The sequence below is a fragment of the Choristoneura fumiferana genome, chromosome 8 (assembly GCF_025370935.1).
Source record: "Choristoneura fumiferana chromosome 8, NRCan_CFum_1, whole genome shotgun sequence".
Classification (NCBI taxonomy): Eukaryota; Metazoa; Arthropoda; class Insecta; order Lepidoptera; family Tortricidae; genus Choristoneura; species Choristoneura fumiferana.
This window is the reverse complement of record NC_133479.1, coordinates 8,258,621-8,278,846: the sequence shown is the minus strand read 5'-3', so window position 1 is coordinate 8,278,846 and position 20,226 is coordinate 8,258,621. Positions and strand designations below refer to the sequence as shown.

General features: G+C 39.1%; 3 protein-coding genes across 3 annotated transcripts in view; all 3 read left to right on the top strand.

Annotated features, from left to right (window-relative positions):
* Mrtf (Myocardin-related transcription factor) overlaps positions 1 to 10,687 on the top strand; it is a 58,394-nt gene extending 47,707 nt beyond the window's left edge. Inside the window, exons 3-6 of the mRNA XM_074090986.1 lie at positions 221 to 360; positions 3,865 to 3,930; positions 4,337 to 4,470; positions 4,713 to 10,687. Coding sequence (XP_073947087.1) covers positions 221 to 360; positions 3,865 to 3,930; positions 4,337 to 4,470; positions 4,713 to 6,854 — 2,482 coding nt within the window. The 3' untranslated portion in view covers positions 6,855 to 10,687. The remainder of the gene's footprint in view (positions 1 to 220; positions 361 to 3,864; positions 3,931 to 4,336; positions 4,471 to 4,712) is intronic.
* A 1,979-nt stretch (positions 10,688 to 12,666) lies between these two features.
* cnir (cornichon-like protein) lies at positions 12,667 to 13,469 on the top strand. The gene has a single exon (XM_074090982.1). It carries the CDS (start codon positions 12,996 to 12,998, stop codon positions 13,467 to 13,469), a length of 474 nt encoding a protein of 157 aa, XP_073947083.1. The 5' UTR covers positions 12,667 to 12,995.
* Positions 13,470 to 13,477: 8 nt separating this feature from the next.
* LOC141430328 (uncharacterized) lies at positions 13,478 to 19,281 on the top strand. Its single transcript, XM_074090981.1, has 4 exons — positions 13,478 to 13,982; positions 14,400 to 14,757; positions 14,966 to 15,227; positions 15,853 to 19,281. Exons 1-4 carry the CDS (start codon positions 13,478 to 13,480, stop codon positions 16,213 to 16,215), a joined length of 1,488 nt encoding a protein of 495 aa, XP_073947082.1. The 3' UTR covers positions 16,216 to 19,281.
* Positions 19,282 to 20,226: the final 945 nt, after the last annotated feature.

Below are 20,226 nucleotides of genomic sequence, written 5' to 3'. Positions count from 1 at the left end.
TTTTATAGCTACGGATTGTCGCTGATACAAAAAATGCGATGCTGAAGCAATATGCGTTTACTCGTATGTATCAGTAAACTATTGAGTTACTGCTAAACATTGAAAGTGGCTTGTTGCCATACTGTCGTAGACCTCGAATTGCGGTTGCCGTTAGTGGTTACGTGGCTTTAGACTAGCACTTGAATTAACAGGGTATAAAGATTGTCTATTTATGTGACAGCTCGGGCGCGGAGGAGATGGCTGGTCGGCAAGCAGGCGGCAGCGGCAGCGAGCCGGCCTGCTCGCCGCCGCGCCCGTCGCCGCCCAAGGTGGTCGTGGACGAGAGCCCATTGCAGCCCGCCATGGGCAAGCACAAGGAATGTAAGTTATAACAACTATTTATGCCATTTATTACATGTTTTCATTTGTACCATCAACCAAATATGTGGTCTACCACCCTAAAGTTGATAATCGTTTGCATCTCATAATGTTCATCACAACAAGCCCTTTAATTAATTACGGTATAATTTGTTTTTTTTTTATAATTTTTCTAATTTACTACCTCAAAAAAATGGCCGCAAGCGTAAAATTCATTTATTTCCGTTGCGGTCCGTCTTATAAATGTATTCAAACAATGAATTTTTACGTAAAAATAAAAATAAAAACACATAAAATTAACTAAAACGGGCTTCCTCTTCCAAAGGCAGCGCAGCGCGGGGCATTGTACCCAAGACATAATACAATAATGCCAATAGACGTGTCTGTCAACTTGTAAGTTCGACTGTAGCGACATATTCATTTAATAAGAACTTGTTTAAAAATTGATAGACCACTTATTTGGCTGATGGTACATTGGCATCAGCAGCTGTTGACACTGACTACAGGCCAACGTGCCATTCTTGGTTAAGGACGCTACGAATTCAAGCTGTCAAAAGCTACGTTTCGCATCTGTAACCAATTTCCATGTTATGTAAGGCATCTACTGTACAATAGAAGTTACAATAGATACAATTCAATAAAATAGTCACATTTTCATATGAAAACTTGACCACAAGGTATGTTAAATTGTAGCACTTTGTAACCTTTATTTTATCTAAGGGGCGCATAAGCTGATAGGCTGTAGAAGGTCCGACACGCAAGGCTCGGTATCTTGGCTTAGTTCCTTCCTCATCCATCTAGGCTTTAGCCAGATTCAGCAAATATGGTAAAAATAATATTTGACGTTTGTTAGGATAATAATTTCACAAAAAAAAAACTTAAAATCAAAAGAGCATAATTGTGCATTTTTTTCATTACTGATACTGATATAATATACCTACCCAATGCGGTCAGTGAACTGAATATTATAAATGCCGGTTTTCCTCGATGAGCGTGCGTATAGTTATAAGTACTGTACGCGACTCGAGTGTCGTCCAATCTGTTAGGAATCAACTCGAGGCTGACTGTTATCTTGCATCGCTGGGCAGTGTCCACGGCCGCATTAGAATGCCGGCGGTGTCTACATATCCGGTTGTTGGTCGGAGTTTCCGACGCCCGTCCGCGCGCCGTGCGAATAAACAAACGCCAGCCACTGTCAACACAATAAACATGAACAAAACGTGTACCGGTGTTTTAATAAAATAAATAAACTTACTTTACGACCTAACAGGTACAGTCGCTGTCTTAATTAATCTCAATCAGGTAGTATTTTTTAAGCTCATCATTCTGATCGGTAGCTGGTATTAAATAACAAAAAACGAGAAATTAATGATAATGTTAACGTTTCGTCCTCCTATTGTAGTGCCAACTCGAACGTTAGTGTTGGCAACTGGCAACATAATGGATGATACCATTTCTTATTAGTTTCTGGTAGAATCACTAGTGATTTTGTGTGTAGGTAAATACAGCAATACTTTTGACTGTAATTAAGGTGAAATCCTGGCTTTCACATTCTACACCTTGTTATTTTTGATTTCCATTAACTTTAGGGGAACATTAAAACAGGTGAAATTAAGTTAATTTCTCTAAGAAACTAGTAGCCTAACTCTTACTTGTTTAAATATAATTATATATATGCGCGCTAAGAGAGTGTAAAAGTTCTAAACTTATGACGGTTTTTTGGTTCATACATATCTAGAAAAAAGAAGGATACATTCTCACCTTTAGGTGAAATTGTTTGATGTTACTCTCATGTGTCACATCAGTGTTACTGCCTACTTGTCAAATTTGTAAATTTTACTTTAAAACTTACTTTAAAAAAAATCGATTTTGCCAGAAAGTTAATTACTAGGTAGTTTCTATCAATGAACTGTGCAGTCTTTCGAAGTTAACGGAAATTAAGGAAAACACGGTGTATAAGGAATTTATCGAAACGGTTCTTTCCGTGCGAAAACGAAACCGCTTTGGGGGGCGTGAAGGCGCCCAGTAACCCACAATATTCGGCCCACTGGTAGTGAATGTTTCGTCTGTAATACGGTCGCGGCATAACACTAGTTTCCTTGTGCAGTGTTTACGTTGGCAGCGGGCCAGCGTTGTCCGTCGTCGCTGGCCGCTTGTCTGCACGCGCAAACACCGGGCGTGAGCCCTCGCCTACACCAAAACAACGAATCTATCGATGAATCGTAACACAAGGCATACTATCGAGACAGTTAGTAAGCCGAACGAACTATACAGTCACCTGCATTAGTAAACTGTGTACACGATAAAATCTGGCCATGCATGATCTGGTGTTACTATGCAATGAATGGTAATTTTCAAGCAGCACTTTTTTTCAAGTAATTAGTGGTTATGAAACTACATAATAAAATTAAAAATACAATAGTAATAAAATGTTAGAGCGTCTGTGAGTTTTAATTTTGCTTTCTTTTAGTTTTAACTGTGCCTAAATTATTTTGAACAGCGTTTTTTTGATAATTTTCACTCGTTTCCAACTTCAATGCCACAATTGTATATATATTTTTACATGCTGTTTTAAGCTCATCAGGATATCATCTTTAAAAAAAAAACATGGTGTAACTGTTTTGTACTTGGTCCCCCAAGTCGGGAAAACTTTCTAATCCAAGCACAAAAAGTAATTTTATATGGGAGGCATTTTTCGGTGATACGAGAATTTTATATATTAGAGATTATTTATTTAAAAACAATAAGAAAACATATGTCTACCTCTACTGCAAGCCAAGCCACACAATACTCACGACGTGAAAATTTTTGACAAACTTTTTACCTGATTTGCTCCCAAATGTCATGTCCTCGTGTTCAAAATGTCTGAAATCTGTCACGCTGTGTTAGAGACACAGATGCTTATTTAAATATCAAATTTAATCTAAATCCGACTACTATTTCTTGAGAAATGGACTGTTGCAGACGGGCAAATAGGTACAAGTGGCACCACAAAGGGTTCCAATTTTCCTTTTGAGATACGGAACCCTAAAAAAGGCAGGAAAAAAAGGAATCCAATTTTCGGCATGTAGCGTATGTCCATTCCACTTGCATTTCCTATTATATCACGATAATATATCAGTGTTTGTAACACGTCGCGCGACGGGCGAATCCGCGGACTCGTATTTGCACCACAACTTTACTTACGTCAAACTACCTGTCGTCACCGGCAGTACCTTTTCCACAAACACCGACAGCATAATCATTGTGCATAGACATTGTTATATTAAAATGGAATCGTCCGCTGTCTGCATTCCAAATTAAATTCTACCACTGGAAATACCGATCAATATTAATATACAGCAGGAATTATTTGCGGAAAAACAATGTAATTGTACCTTTTTTATCATAACGAGGAAATATTGTAATTATAATAGAAGACACCGATTGAGTTGAACATCATGTGTCTCTTAGTGTTATTAACAGTTGTGTGAATAATATAATTGATGGGTATTATATTTATTTCAGCGTTGAAAGTGAAACTGATGATGAGGCGACCAATCAACCAGTTGGTGGCACAAGGGATCATGCCGCGTAAGTAACTCCTAATACCCTGGCTTACAGATAAAATTGAAACGCAGTAGTTTTTAATGAACTAAAGCAATTACTTATATACCTACTTACAATTACAAATACTTATTAATTATTACAATTACTAATTATTATTATTATTATTATTATAGTTTTTTTATCTAGTGTAATCAGTGTTATTCTTCTTAACGGAATGAAAATACGCGTTTTCGATAATGTCTATTTTTTTGTGTTTGTAAACATCAGTATGTAATTAGAAAGGTTCACAATTAATTTATCATCTTGATGATATCAAAGTTGCAGTAGAGTAGAGACCGTGTACTGAATTCCTTTAAATATGCATATTTTGCCATGTGTAATACAGGTACACAACACAGAAGTATACAATAAAGAAATATATTTTTTACAGCGCTGAAAACGCCGCCTGCTTACTTTGAACAGTCCAAGCAATTAGAAAGAGCGAAAACTGGAGATTTGTTGAAAGCAAAAATACAACGGCGGCCAGACCGCCAAGAACTCGAACGGAGACATATTTTGGAACAGGTGAGTTTGTAAAATTTATAATTATAACTAAGCATTCACGAAATTGAGGTAAAATTTCAACGCTTAGCTTTCGACTACCAGGTTTTCTATCTTGCATTTTATTAAGCGAATTGCTTTCAAACTGTAATAAAATTTTTGTGCGATTAGGTGTGACTTGTCAATACTGTTTTTCTCTTTCTACTCGTATTTGCCGCATTAAACTAAATTGTTCAGTTTGAATGAAGTTATTTTTTTATTAACAGGAGAGCCATGTGGACCCGAGCCTGGCGGAGAAGCAGCGAATGCTCAAGAAGGCGCGTTTGGCGGACGCGCTCAACGACCAGCTGTCACACCGGCCCGGCCCGCTCGAGCTCATCAAGAAAAACATCCTGCACACGGAGGAAGACATCGAGACCGCCGTCAAGAGCGGCACGCTCGCCTTCCGCGCAACCTGCGAGGGCGCCTCTCACCGCCCCGAGCACCCCTCATCCTACTGCGGGCCCCCGGATGACATCTCCCCCTCCCCCTCCCCGCCCTGCCTGCTCTCCCCCGCGCCCTCACCAGCGACGCCCGCGCCAGCCGCGCCCACCACGCCCGCGGCCACCGTCCAACACCCCGCGCCTGGCAAAGCTGACAAGAACCGCAAAAAGACCAAACACAAACAGCAGCAGCCCAAGGCCCGGTTTAAGTTCCACGAGTACAAGGGCCCCCCGAACGCACACAAGGCGCCCTCGCCGCCCGACTCCACCGAGACGCCGTACGAGCTGCTCCTGCAGCAGCAGCAGCTGTTGCTGCAGCTGATGCCCGCGTCCCCCGCCACCTCTTCCGCGTCCGTGGCGTCGGACTCGTCCGAGTACTCGGCGCCGCCGCCGCCGCCGCCGCCGCCCGCGCCGCTCGCCGCCATCCCCGCGCGCTACGAGGACATGAAGGTGTCCGACCTGCGCGCCGAGTGCAAGCGCCGCAACCTGCGCGTCTCCGGCCCCAAGCCGCAGCTCATCAGCCGGCTGCGCCCGTTCCTGATCGACAAGGAGGAGCCGCCGCGCTCGCCCGCCTCCGTCGCCTCGGTCGCCTCCATCGCGTCGATCGCGTCCGTTGCCTCGCCGGAGCCGCGCTCGGAGCCCGAGCCGGCCGAGGACATCGTGCAGTCGCAGCGGCGCCAGATCGAGGAGCTCGAGCGCAAGCTGGAGGCGTCGCGGCTGCAGCTGGAGACGGTACGGCGCGAGGCGGCGGGCGCGGCCGCCTCCGACCAGAGCCGCCGTCTGCTGCAGGCGCACCTGTGCGTGACGCAGCTGCGCGCGCAGCTGGACGCGCTGCAGCAGCCCGCGCCGCCGCCGCCCGCGCCGCCCGCGCCACCGCGCTACGTGCTCGCCGCCGCGCCCGACGCCACCCCCGACCGTCTCGTGCGCCTCTTCACCGTCGCCCAGCCCGCCACCGCCGCCGACGCCGCCGACGTCACCGCGCCCAAAACTACCAATTACATCTTGAACGGTGTCAAAGTGGTCCCCATCGCGATCTTGCCGTCGCCGCATTACGAACCCGAACGCGCCGTCGTGCCGCCGCCGCCTCCTCCGCCGCCGATGCCGATGCCCTCGTTGCACGATCGCAACGAAGACATGGACGACGTGATAGAGCTGCTGGTCGAGAACGGTGAGCTGCCGCCGTCGGTGGTGGGCGCGCCGGTCGACCCCCCCATGCGGGCCGAGTTCCTCGACAGCAGCGCGGACGCGTTCTCGCCCGCCGAGGTGCTCGGCGAGACTCGCGCGCAGGACACGCTCGCAGCGGACGAGCTGCAACGGGAACTGAACGACATTCAGAACGAAATCATGAACCATGCAGACTTGCACGCCGTCAACGGGAACCACTGTGACATCGATTCGGCCGCTAACGACATCGACGCTGATCTGAGCGTCGATTTACTATCCAACAACGATTTCCATCCAGACTTCAGCTCGGACCCTACGTCGGGTGACCATGACGACTTCTTCGGGCTGCTTTCGGGCGACAGCAACCGAACCGACGACAACTCGCAAACAGCGATGGACATCGGTGAGGACCCTCCGGAGCGGATGACGATGACTCCTCTCACCAATGGAGATATATTAGACCACACTCGGACAGGCTTCGAGGACATGGACGACCTGTCTCTACCGTCATTCCAGGAGGACATGATTCAGGAGCGGCCGTGCGAGTTCGACCTCAAGGAGTTCGGTATCGACCTCAGCTCTAACATGACCGTGGATGGTGACGCGTACGACTATATGGACACCGAGCTGATCCCTAATCTGTTCGGACGGGGGCACGTGCCACAGTGTGACCCGCTGCTGGGCGCCGTGCTGTCCCGGCCGCCGCCGCGGCCCGCGCGCAAACACTACTCGTGGGACCGCATCGAGTACGACGCCACCTGACCTCCGCCGCGCAGTGACATCGCTTCCGGTTCCGGGGCCCCGCGGCCGCACCAATGCTACTCGTCAAAGTACACATCACGCCTTACCACGACTGCATCCAACGGTGGACGCAGTTGCGAACGCTTCACTCATCCGTGTAGATCAAATATATCCTACTTAATAGTTTAAATCAAATTATTAGACTAAAGAGACGTATAGCGTATCGTAAAAATTGAGTTTAGTTTGTGCGATACAATTAATAAATAACCCTCCTTCTTCGCAGTCGGGTAAATATGATCTCTCTACATTTAAAACAAGTGATGTTTGGCGTGGCAACGTAAACAAGTGAATTACTGTGTTTTTAAAACAATACGACCGCTGTTGAGCAGCGGCCGCAGAGACATGCGCTAGTCTTCAGTGACACGTTCTTCCAGATGGTGATTAACTTTTAGTAAAGACTAGATAAATCGGAGTTTGGTGATGTTCAGACACATAGTGTCGGCATCGATAGGTTAATTTATAGAACTTTGGTGTTTTGTACTTAACAGTTGAGCGACTCGTTTTTACCGCTAGTTATAATAATAGTCTAAGGGGCTGTTTCACCACCCATTGATTAATTGTATTTGACGGATAAATGTGATGCCGTCTCTGTTTGTTTTGTTCGAATAGACGGAGATTTATCCGTCAAATAAATTTAATCAAAGGATGGTGATACAGTGGGTAAATATTCATTTAACTTTATCAGAGTATCGAGCGCACGCCACGACTGCGCGTTTAGCTCACCTGTAATAAATCCATTTTGTGTACTATTTATAAGCATTATCTACTTATGTATATATTGAAAGAATAATGTAATAATACTCAACATAGTTGTGGATTTCTGCATTCCGCCCGATGACTTAAAACATAAGGGAAAATTATCATTAGGAAAGATGTTTTTGTTGACACACTAACAGTCAATGTTTGAGACACCTGCTATGTACACATTGTATTAATTAACACTTATTTTAAATACAAATATTGAGTTGATGTTGTGTCAGTTAACAAAAATGCTGTATGCTGTGTCTGTCGCATATAAAGCTATTTCCCAAATTATTAAATGACATTCCAGTCTTGTTGAAGTGCAAAAAGCAGAATTTCTGTATAATTGCCTCTCTCTATTGAAGAAATACTATGAAAAAATTATTTTAGCTCATTACTACACTAATGTTATGTTGAACAAGAATAATCATGGCAGTAAGGTTATCAGAGAGAGTAGATTGCACATTGACAAGCCATCGTCATGGGTGGGACCAGCTCGGGAACAATGTTAGATACGAGTTCATTTAGTCAGTAGGGAGCCGGCTCCGCGCACGCACGCAAACAATTGCGCCAACAGGCACGTTTCACTTGTTAAATGATCACTATCTTCCTAGAACCTTCTAATAATCCACTTCATGTTTAAACAGAATTTAATCGCCACCGAACACATCTCTAGTAGAGCATAACTTACATCGTCCTTAAAGTTCTTACGTACGTAACCATTACATTCTTGAAAAAATATCATTCCAATTTATTATTGTCTAAAGTGTAGGCTAGGTGAACCATTATGCGTAAGTTGCTGTTGATTGAATAGGCCGGGAGAGTTTTATTTTGTACATTTAAATGACTTCCAAATCATAATGTCTGTTTGTGCAATTGTTTGAATGCATTATTTATAATTTATTTATTCATTTCTCAAATGTACCGTTTGGTTTGATCGGGTATATTCATTGCTATGTGCGAAGTATTCACTAATTTATTTGTGTTATATTAACGATAGTGTTATTGTTTTAACCTTAGTTTAATCAAGTCAAGAGTCAAAGGAAAGATAGTTTTACGAAAGTAAATTGCCATTATTTGCATTTATATTAAATCAAAATATCAATAGCGACAACGAATGTGGCTTTACTACCCGCGTGTGCCAATTCAGTTAAAATGTTTAATTCCTAACTTGTGCATGTGCTCTTAATCCATTACCGTGTAATTATGTAAGTAACTAAAATAAACTCGGCTACATACGTATATAAACATCTACATGAACAATAGCAAGCAGCAAGGGGTCTGTAAATGTTGGTGGTTAAAATATATGACAGTACTTTAAAATTATTTATTTTAAAGTACATTCATGTAAGGGTTGGTGCTAATAGTTTTGTAAGACGATATTGATTTAAATCATGTTTTGAATTAGTTTGTATACAAAACCATATCGTATTATGTAATAAAATATACTTGTGTGTGTGGCTCTAAAATTTCAACGACTAAATTTGTATTTATCACGTGTATCACAATATTAAATTAAATCCACTATATCACTGTGCAATACAAGGTTAACGTTTGAATCAGAAGTCAATAGTGCAGATACGAATATAATGTTTCTGTTTGGTTGTAAGTAAACTGTAAACTTAAGTAATATTCCATTATCTAAGTAAATTATAACAATATCCTTTAGATATAAATATTTATAAAAATATATTTGCTCATTTATCTAAATTGTACCTACACTTTTAGCCAATTATTCGAGTCAACAGTTGTATGTCAACTATCATTAACAAGCTTGTGTGTTTTATGGCTTCTATACTCGCTCCTCTGAGAGTTAGTTTAAATGTATTTAACGAGATACTAAGTGAGATTAATGTTTTGATAAATAGTATATTATCTGCATATTTGTTATTGTTGTAATTATTTTAGGAGAGTTTTAATATTTGTTTTAACTAGATTATATTCAGAAGTGATAATTCAATTGTGCTGGATTTAACATGTGTATTTTAGCTCTCTGCTATGCAAATATAAGTATTTATACTTACACTAGAATTTATACATTGGCTTCACAATTTACTCTATAATTCTATAACCACATTTAAAGTTCAATGTTTATGTATCTTTTTCGAAAATATTATGTACCTACTGTTTTCCCATCACATTAGTCAAAGTAAGTTTTTGTGTCATTGCCATTGCTTGACTTACAAATAGAATTGATTGTTATTGACGAAATTCAACGTACAATATACATAACTTGTTATTTGTAATAATAATGATTCCGTAGATACGGAGTTATTTGGTCTGAAAAGATACGTGTTATTCTAGGTTTGCGTTAACCTTAAGGGAACATTTAACAGGTGAAATGAAGTTAATTTCTCCTAAAGTAGTGGTAACTCTGGCCCTTTAAAAGATAATCATAAATTATAGTTATTCATTATGCGCTGTAAAATGACGTAAAAGGTGTAAACTTATGACGCTTTTTTAAATTCATAGGTATGGACTTTAAAGTGTTTTTGATTTATACCTACATGAGTTTTTTTGATGTCTCCCTTAAGTGTCGCATCAATTTCACTCGCCTGGCTAGTGAATTTTACAATTTGACCGTTAATAATGACTGGAGTGTATGTTCTATTTGGCCCTAAAGTTAATAACTAAACTAGGTAGTTTCTATCAGTAAACTGAGCCGTCTGTCGAAATTAACGGAAATTAAGAAAAACACGGTGTATACGCGTTTGTGCAGCTATACTTGCACTGAAGGTATTTCACCTTTGCATCATACATAATAATCAATTATATCACTGAAACTTAGGTAACGTAAATATACTTAATTAGTTAACATAAGAGTAAAAAATTGGGCTTTAAGTCCATTGGCTAAATTTAGATAGTATAATAAATAAAAAAGCAAAGCCAATAATCAATAATGCGATGTGATAAATAACTAAAGGAGTCGGATCTATACCTAGTAATCAAAGTTTTATACCTTGCCCTGTATTTGAAGCCTTGTGTAAATATTCATGAAGCCTTTACTAGCTTAAGGAAAGAATGTTACATTAAAAGTTTTGACACAAATAAATCTTGTTTTAATACGTGGGTGGATCTCTGCAAAGTATTTTTTTTAATCCTTTTTTAGATTTTTCAAATTATTGCCACGAATGATCTATTTTTTAAAATTTTGAATCCCACGGAAAAAAATACAAACATTGAATCATAGAATCTCCTCCTTTTTTGAAGTCGGTTAATAATGTAAAAGGGTGACACTTTCCCGGCCCAAATATGAATTAATACCGGGATGGAAATACCAATCCTGTTTTTCGTGTACACGCCCATAGAAGTTCCTGTCAGTTTCTATAGGCGTGTGTGTACACAAAAAACAGCAGGGCTACTACGAAACAAGACTGACATACTATTTAACACGAGAGCGAGAGAGACGGTACGATACGAACTTCGAGTTTCGTAGTAGCCCTGCAGGGCCGGTATTTCCATGTCGGTGCTATCCGGGCCGGGAAAGAGTGTCACCCAATGTAAACAAAGTTTCGTCATTGTCAAAGTGACATTTCAGGGGATTTCAAGGTATGGGCCGGCTAGAAATATTATATAAAGTTCTGTTGTTGCCATATTTTTTTATATTTTCGATAAGAGTCGTTTTTACGGGAGACAACTTACAAGTCGTCTTTTGACCGAGTAGTAATCGGACCGGATTCCATCCTTTCATACAAAAATGAACAAAAAACAACGGAAAACGTAACAATGAACAACTTAACCACAATAAAAATAAGTATAACAACAATGTAGATAGTAAAAAAAATAACAGAACAAAAGTCACTGGAAAACGATTACGAATTCAGTCTCGAATGTTAGTGCATTGAGTGACGTCTCGCGTCAAGCGGCCCACAGCTTAAAGTTTAAAAACCCGGGTGTAAAACCAGGACAATAAATAAATTATGTTCCCGTATCTGTTCCATCCCTCATTGTAATTAAGTAATGATAATTCCTTATATATATATTTAAAGCTCTATATACATTTCTATCTCATAACAATATAAAACTATAAGTATTATTATTTATCTTTTACCCTTCCTGATCTTTTCCAACCCATTTTTCTAAATTCCGATCCTTACGCATTTCCCTTATCTAATTCCGTTTCCCCGTTTGGCTAAATGCGCCAAGAGCGCGAAGCTACAATAAAAAAAAAAAAATTATGCATACGAAAACAGTACTCTCTTTGTAAATTTATATATCAAAGCGTAGTAAATGCCAAAGTAAAGATTTTCATCAGTAAATTAAAATATTTTGTCTTGATTAAGAAATACAGTTTTTTGATGGGAAGTCGATTTCTGGCAAATGTGGAAAGAATAAAATATCTTGAATTCTGAAAATGTTTTTTGATAACGGCAACACCTTTGTTTACATTTTTTCCATGGGATTTAAAATCCGGGTTTACGTATAGCGAAAGGTGCCCAATAAAATACATCTGCTAAATATCATCAGGTCACATTACGATTTCACATTACATTCCGACGAAAAAGCCACAGCGAATAAGTATTAGTTTTTAGGGTTCCTGAGCCAAAATGGCAAAAACGGAACCCTTATACTTTCGCCATGTCTGTCTGTCTGTCGGTCTGTCCGTACGTCCGCGGCTTTGCTCAGGGACTATCAATGCTAGAAAGCTGTAATTTTGCACGGATATAATAACGGCTAAGTTTGCTTGAGAATTATTAGTAGTTCATAAGTAAATAGCAGCCTAAGGTATAAAATATACCTAAACTTGGAAGATTCCGTATAAAATACGAAATCCTCAGAAAAATATTACTAAATTTTTTCGTAATGGCTACGCAACCCTATTTTAGAGTTGTCCGACACGCTTTTGGCCGGTTTTTTTTTTAATTTAGATCTGGGGGCTACTATGACAATCGAAGTTCGTATCGTACCGTCCCTCTCACTCTCGTGTTAAATAATGTAAGCGCCAGCGGGACGGCAAGATAGGTTCTAAGTTGAAATTTTGCACTTCATAGGAAGGAGGAACGTAGGAAAGACGATTCGTCGGTCTTTACCACAATCTGTGGTTCGTTTGATTGATGTGTCAAATAATGGCAGAAAGAAAAGAAAAGAAAGAACCGAACGAGTCATAATATTCATATCCAGTTTATTATCTACCTGCCGTACAGTTAATAAAGTTGTCAATCAATTATTTTCGTTATTATATTTTCACAGACTACTTAGAGATACTTATATTTTGTACCGACAAGGCAAGGCAAAAACTCACTAAAAACGGAAGTGAATGTTAATTGTGGATATGAATTGATAAACTGAAGTAAATTTAATTTAATGTTTTGAGTAATTACTGTACTTAGTTTTTTGCAGAGTATTTTTTCCAAACGAGTTATGATATTAGGCGAAACTCTGTTGTTTTCTCTGTCTTTGATCGATAGTGGTGCGATATTGTTTCTTTTAGTTTACTTTATAATTACACTATCTGACCTAGAATGCGACTATCTGAACGCTCAAGAATGTTGTGAAAAGTTAAACTATTGGCTGTTACCAAAATACATAGGGCATTCGTTTATTACATTCTTGTTATTGCTACACGGGCAACTGTTATTGTTCCTGATAAATCTGCCTATGTTTATTTGGTTAACTTACGAATATTTTACTATACCACAAGGTAATCTCGGAGCGTACGACCCCGCCGAGATCCACAACCGCGGGCAGTTGAAGCGGCACCTGCGTGATGTCATGATCTATGTCGGCTATTACTTGGTGTTCTTCTTCATTTATCTGTACTGCTTTATACTGGCTATATTGAAAGGTGATCCACTAAACCGCGGGGCTGATGAGGAGATTGTGACGGAGCTATAACATCAGCCATGGCAGACGCTCTCCATGATGGAGGCGCGAGGGGCGCAGAGGCTGGCCCGCCAGCAGCCCCTCATGAGGCCGTAAGATGTGTTAAGCTGCGGTTACCAGAAAATATATTAGCCTACATTGAAAGAAGAGAACTGGTACGAGATGAGCTAATGACTGTTACCAACTGTTTGTCAGAAAAAGTTACTTCTAATTATATTATAGCCAAAGAAATCCTTAGTAATTTGAGCTGGCAGGACAAAATGTTAGCTAAGCTTGTGTGCAGCACCTGGCTTTCTGCAGTGCATTCCTTGCAAAAGGAGCAACTGAGCCCTGCCGATTTTGTGATAGATATGCATTCATGCAGCTCGACCTTAGGGGGAATAGAATACAAGAAATCTGCTAGTTTTCCAACAGAGCCACTAGCAGTGCTGACATTTGCCAACACAGCAGGCTTCAACATAACTTGCCAATGTAAAGTTATCAATCCAGTTCCATGTTCCCCTGCCTGCGAGTATGAACATAGCTGTAAGTCTTTAATCCCTATTTCTCTTGGTCACATAGTAACTTGAGAACAACTATACTGATTTCATCCATTTTTTTAGTGTTCTAAACTTTGTAGAAGGTTATTACAAAAATATAAATTATGAAATTTATGCAGAAAATTAGAAAATTTAAGAAATTCAACATCTTTTTTCACTTTTCTATTGTAACCTTAGCATGTTAAATTACAACCACTAGGATTAGAGACATGAAAGATAGTTTGGGTTTTTTTATCAACATTAATGTAATTTTCGGGTATTCCCCTTAGAATTTTTGTGGAATTCTCAAAAGGTAGTAAATAAATCTAATCTAATATAATCTTATTCTGGAATTTCAATTCAAAGCCGTAAAGACTAGTTATGTATAAAATATAAATTTGTACAATCTTCTATTTTCTTTCAGTGTTGGATTTGATACAGCATAATGTCAGTGCTCCAAAAGAATGTATGCTGTCAGTTCGGGCTCATTATCTCTCATACATGCCACTGCCTCCATCAATAACTTACGAGCACACCATTACCAGGCACATGTTTATTCTTTCAAATCCTTTCATTGGTGGAGTGTACATCCCTCAGATACCAGATGTGGAGTTTCATGTTATTAACATAAAATCTAAAGTGGATATGCAGCGTGATTTCTACCGGGAAATAGATAGGCTGTCACAAACTAGAGTATTCAAAGGAGTGATAGTTTACGTCACAGAAAAATACTTGCTACATTCAGTTCAAGATATAGTGTTCTTGAATTATTTGAAAGAAGTGTAAGTAATCAAAACTCTTAATTTCAACGAAATGAAATATTAAAACTGTTATGGAAGCTAAATTAATTTAATATTGTGCATGTGGAAAATACTCGTTTCCAAAAATAGGTTGTTTCCCATACAAATTAAATGGATATGTTGAAATATGATAATGCACCATTTTGATTTATTATATAGATGTAAAACATATTGTAATCTTATTTTTCAGGCAACCTGACATCCCTTATGCCTTAGGAGGTTGTATAGTGGAGGATACAATGTTCGAGCAGAATGACATGAATCACATAATCAAGACTGTAAATGAGGGTAAAGATTTTGTCACCGAAAATCTTATCTCAATTGGCATATTTTCCGTTCCAAAGAGTGAGAACAATACAGAGAGAGCTGATAGGTACAACTTTGAAATGTATTCACTTATTATTGATACATCTGATTGGGCTAAAGCAAGAATAATGCAAGCAATAACAGAGGTAAGTCAAACTGAAATTCTTTAATTTCTTTTACTGTACATTGTGATAGCATTCAATTCTTTAAAATTTTCGTATGTCAGCTGTAAATAGAACGCATTTTAGTCATATTATTTTGTCCTAAAACACAGATGATGATTTAAAAAAAAATTAAGTAATGTAAACAATAAGGCAAAGATTAATTCTGGGACCCTAGTGAAGAGGGGGATAAGTCTGCAGAAATTACATAGCTATTTTCTTTTTTATGTGTAAAGAGGTTTAAGTCGAAATCAGCTGTTCAACTTCTGCAGAATTGACCCCTTTTTCACTAGGTCCCCAATTGAGCTTGAAGTTTTGTGCTTTAAAAAAAATTATGCTATATTGTTAATATACTAAGATACTATGTGTTTTTGGTGTTATTGCTATGATTTTAATAATGGCAAACGGCAGTACGGTGTACAGTCGCGAACAGGGATTGGTGAGCCACTTACCATGTTACTGTTCGTAATTTGGCCGTGTACTGTTATTCTGGTTTATTAATGACAATATTTACTACAAGTATGTATAAGTCGGCTAATGAAATGAAATGAACAAGGTCGAGTTTAACGAGTAATCTAAAAACTTTAAATACTGCCTTGCACATTTACAGTTCGCAAGACAAGTACCAAGATACGAGCATAGCGTGGCGATCAAACTGTCCTGTCTCGGGCGCGACCAAAAGCACGAAGTCGAGCAGGATTACTTCCGGGCGTCGTTCCCGAACACTCGCATCGTCGGCTGCTACGGTAATGGAGAGCTCGGAATCAATCACCCGGCTAGGCCGCCCCCTGACAGCCTGCTCAACACTGTCAAACGTTTCCGTAAAGACACAGGCCCGCATTTCGGTATTATGTATTCGTACTCCACAGTTTTCCTGTACATGGGATGGGGTAAACGATTCCCACCCACTGAACCTTCAGTGAGCACGCAGAAAACACGCGGCAAAACACAAGCGCGCTGTCACAAAAATTAGGATTTGGCTCAAGCTTTTCATGCTTTCACTTCTCCAGTTTACAAAATATTCATGAGGGTACTTTATAATTAAATAAGTTTTAGATTTTAATCCACTTGTGGTCGATGTGGAAGGATACTTTTAAGTCTGAAGTCTTACATCATATTCTGTCAGAAATTTGAAAAAGAACAATACTGGTGTATGAAAAGTTGTTAAACAATAGTCGCTGCTTGAATTTACAATTGACATTGTATGTATGTTTAATTTTATTTTTGTTATGATTTATGCTATGCCAGATGTACCTTTATCTTTTATATTAAATAAGTAGGCATGGAGTTGAACTGCGGTGTCCAATATACAGCTTTTAAGCTACAGCTAGAAACTTAGAGAACTCTTGTGCTTTTTTTAACAATTTAGGTCATAGTGCAAATATTTAGCGAAAAGGTAAAATCATCTGCTGTTGTTAACAGGGTATTTAAGAGAATAAATAACCTACCATGCCTATACCATGTCCATGCCCGATTTCTTTAGCAGTTTGATAAAATTTACAAACTCATAGTGTGCAACTGCGCCCGCCAAGACCATAACCATCATTTTCCAACGTTGGTGTAAAAACAAGATTATATAGTTGTTATATATCGACTACCTTTTCACAATATTTGAGCAAACGAACTGTAATGTAGCTTATCTGAGAGACAATTTTAAAGACAACTGCGGGGGTAAAGCTGTAGCTTCTGTATTGATAACCTCAAACGTGAACTATTCGGCTATGTTATGTAATTTGCAACAGGGTGTACCAGTGCCTGACGCATTAACCATAGTAGTACCCAGTAATGGACAACAAGGATTATAGCCCTTATAGCTCACTTTTCATGAACAAAAAATCTATTATTAGTTCCTGTCCATGGCTGGGTGCCATCACTCTAATTAAAAATGTTATTTTACATTATATTGATAGATATGCATTAGCAGCGAAAAAGTGTAAATCTTTAGACGCTATGGCACGGTACCGTGAAAGTAGTGCCATCTCTTTTTGTCTTACGGTAATTGCCAACACTACTTCCTCTGTCATGATTCTAAATGAGTGAGCGTACTCCTTTCGGAGTTGATAAATGTCGGCGCGGTTAAAGTATGGTATGGTAAGAGAGTATCTGAACTTATAAACCTTTGTTATATGGGTGCGAAATCTGACCTTATGTTTTCTGATGGATCATTTGCTCGAATTCTCTTTCAGTTTTTAGCTGTAGTGGTTATCTTTTCGGTATTGTAGGAAATGTCACTTAAGATAAGCCTAAGTTAAAAAGTGCACTGAAAAGTAAACAGCTTTAGCTGAAATTATACTACAGTTAAATGAAAATTCAGACAAGTGAAATTTAGACAAAGCGGCAATCTTATTTAATTTCCACCCTATTTTGTTGGAAATACAGTTTTCGATGTAAATTTCAACAGTGGCAGGTCAGGATACAAAATGTAAGACCTTTACGACACCAAATAAAATATTGCACTTACATGTATAATTAACTGGAGTATTTGTAACTGGTGTTTTAGTTAAAATAAGTTTTAAAATGAATTTTATTTATTACCGGGTAAGGACATCACAATCAAATAACTCGGTGCAACTTTTGCCAGCTTAGTTTTATACTGACTTAAAGTAACTTCTTGTTTACGAGTGTCATGAATCATTAGCATAGTACCTAAATAACCTGAGGCCGTATTGCCTAACGTTTCTGATGCTCGCGATCGCAATAAAAATGACAGATTTTGCATATAAAAACTGTCATTTGATTGCGATCGCGAGCGTTATAAACGTTAAGCAATAAGGCCTCTGGGTTGTTTTTTTATGCTAACCAGAGGATCTACTCCGTAATTCGAAAATCGATGTCACTCTCGTATTAAATAGTATACTGTCAGAGGGACGGAACGACACGAACTTCGATTTTCGAATTTCGGAGTAGCCCCGCAGAGGCCGTACTGTCTAACAGTTTTCGCATACAAAAACTGTCATTTGATTGTAATCGAGAGTGCGAGCGCTGTTTAGAATAACCTTCTGCTATGGTAGTCAGGTATTTAGTAATAGAAAAATTGTAACCAAATATTTTGTTTTCTGGTTGTTGCATAATCGTGTTTTAGATCATAGGGGCTACTACGAAATTCGAAAATCGAAGTTCCTATCGTGCCATCCCTCTCTTTCTCGTATTATATTTCTCGTATTAGCGTCAGCGGGATGGTACGATACGAACTTCGATTTTTGAATTTCTTAGTAGCCCCTCAGGACCGGATCAACCATTAGGCAGTATAGTTCAGAACAAGCGACTCCTTCCGAGTGCTGCCGACGTGTCTATGAATTATTGTCTTAATAATGTGACATGTTTGTATTCATTAGGTAGGGTACTTTATTTATTGGTGACAAGCTTACAAGTGTCAAACAAACCATGAGTTTGAAGTACATCACACTGAGATGTTATAACCCCCACGATCAAGTTACATAGAACATGTAGTGAAAACAAAAATCGAATAAAAATCTTAACTTGGGCGCTAACCACTCGATATTGAATAATTTATTTCTCGATGCGAACTTCTCCTACGCTGTCTTGGGTGGATACTGAGGCTTTCTGAAGTAGCACAAAAAATACGTTTCTGAGAAAATACGATGGCAAAGAAAGGATTATTAAATTCACTGCATTTGTACTGCTCTATAGATAGTATTGCTGTTTTTCGACGCATGTTGTCAGTTGATATAACTTATCGTGAAAGAGTTGATAGTCTTCAAACGCCGTGGTTAATCCGGCCCTATTTTAGCAGATGTTTGTGTCCCTGTTATTATACTAAGACCATATCAGCGACTCACTTTATCTATGAACATTAATGAACACTAACAATCTGTCCATAAGGCTTAATTATAAATTTTTCAGAATGGTGCATAAACCAGTCAAAAATAAGCTTTTATAGATTACCTACTCGGATCGCTGGTATGGCCCCAGTAGATAAAACTTTCTACATGTCTAAATATTTCACATTAATAAACAACTCGATCCGTAGTGGAAAAGTGTATTGTATCGATATGATAATAAATTTTAATTAAGAAAATGTGCGCGTTTTTTATTAAAATCGGGTATGCCACTATTGTTAAAATCACTCGCGTCTGTCTGCCTGGAACAGTCAATTTGCTCTGAAACTACAGAATCGATTAAAGTCGTGTATGTAACAAATTAAGTATTTTATAGTGTTCCCAAGTTTATCATTAAAATAATGCAAGACATGAAAACGCATTGTAAGATAGATTGCAAGCAATACCCTGCGTTTTGTTTTGCTCTTGCTTATTAAAAGTTCGACATAGATTTAACCGACTTTAAAAAAGGAGGAGGTTCTATGTTCCAATGTTTGTATTTTTTTTACCTGTCTAGCTACTAACAACAAAAACCGATCTGCGCTTTTCTGGCCAATAAAAATGGTCGATCCGAATCAGAATTTGTAAAACCTTTCATCTGTATCACTTAGTCTGATAGATACCTACGTATCAGTGTGTAGGTAAGTAGGTACCTAACTCTGTACAAAATCAACAGAAGATAAAATCCATTAAGGTAGGTAGGTACACGTATATGAACGCCATGTTTCATCACGCCTATTTCATTCAGTCATCTGTTGTACTTACAGGTAATTAAGTATTAGCATGTTGGGTGGGAAGAAAGAGAAATCATGTAGTGTGACTGTCATGGTCATGTAATCTTTCGTGACGGGAACTTTCAACAGATGTTCAACATGACGGGTTTTTAGTTATAAAATAAACAGTCAAATAAATAAAAAGTAATTTGAGGGACGAAAGGAAGGCACCGTGCCAAAATCTCCATTGGCTGCACAATATCACTGCACTGCTGGGCACAGTGCGGATTGAGAACTTCACACAATATTTTAAATTGCTTCGTAAGTTTGTACAGGTTTCCTCACGATGATTTTTCTTGTATGGTGATAAATTTCAAATGTAATTTCACACATGAATTTCGAAAAACTTAGAGGTGTTACTTGGTTTAAACC

Bases quoted from the DNA above. Each gene is read 5' to 3' on its own strand.
- cnir (XM_074090982.1), top strand. From the start codon at position 12,996: ATGATATTAGGCGAAACTCTGTTGTTTTCTCTGTCTTTGATCGATAGT.
- LOC141430328 (XM_074090981.1), top strand. From the start codon at position 13,478: ATGGCAGACGCTCTCCATGATGGAGGCGCGAGGGGCGCAGAGGCTGGC. The intron at 13,983-14,399 runs GTAAGTCTTTAA...ATTTTCTTTCAG, and splicing joins CTGCGAGTATGAACATAGCT to TGTTGGATTTGATACAGCAT. The intron at 14,758-14,965 runs GTAAGTAATCAA...CTTATTTTTCAG, and splicing joins TTGAATTATTTGAAAGAAGT to GCAACCTGACATCCCTTATG.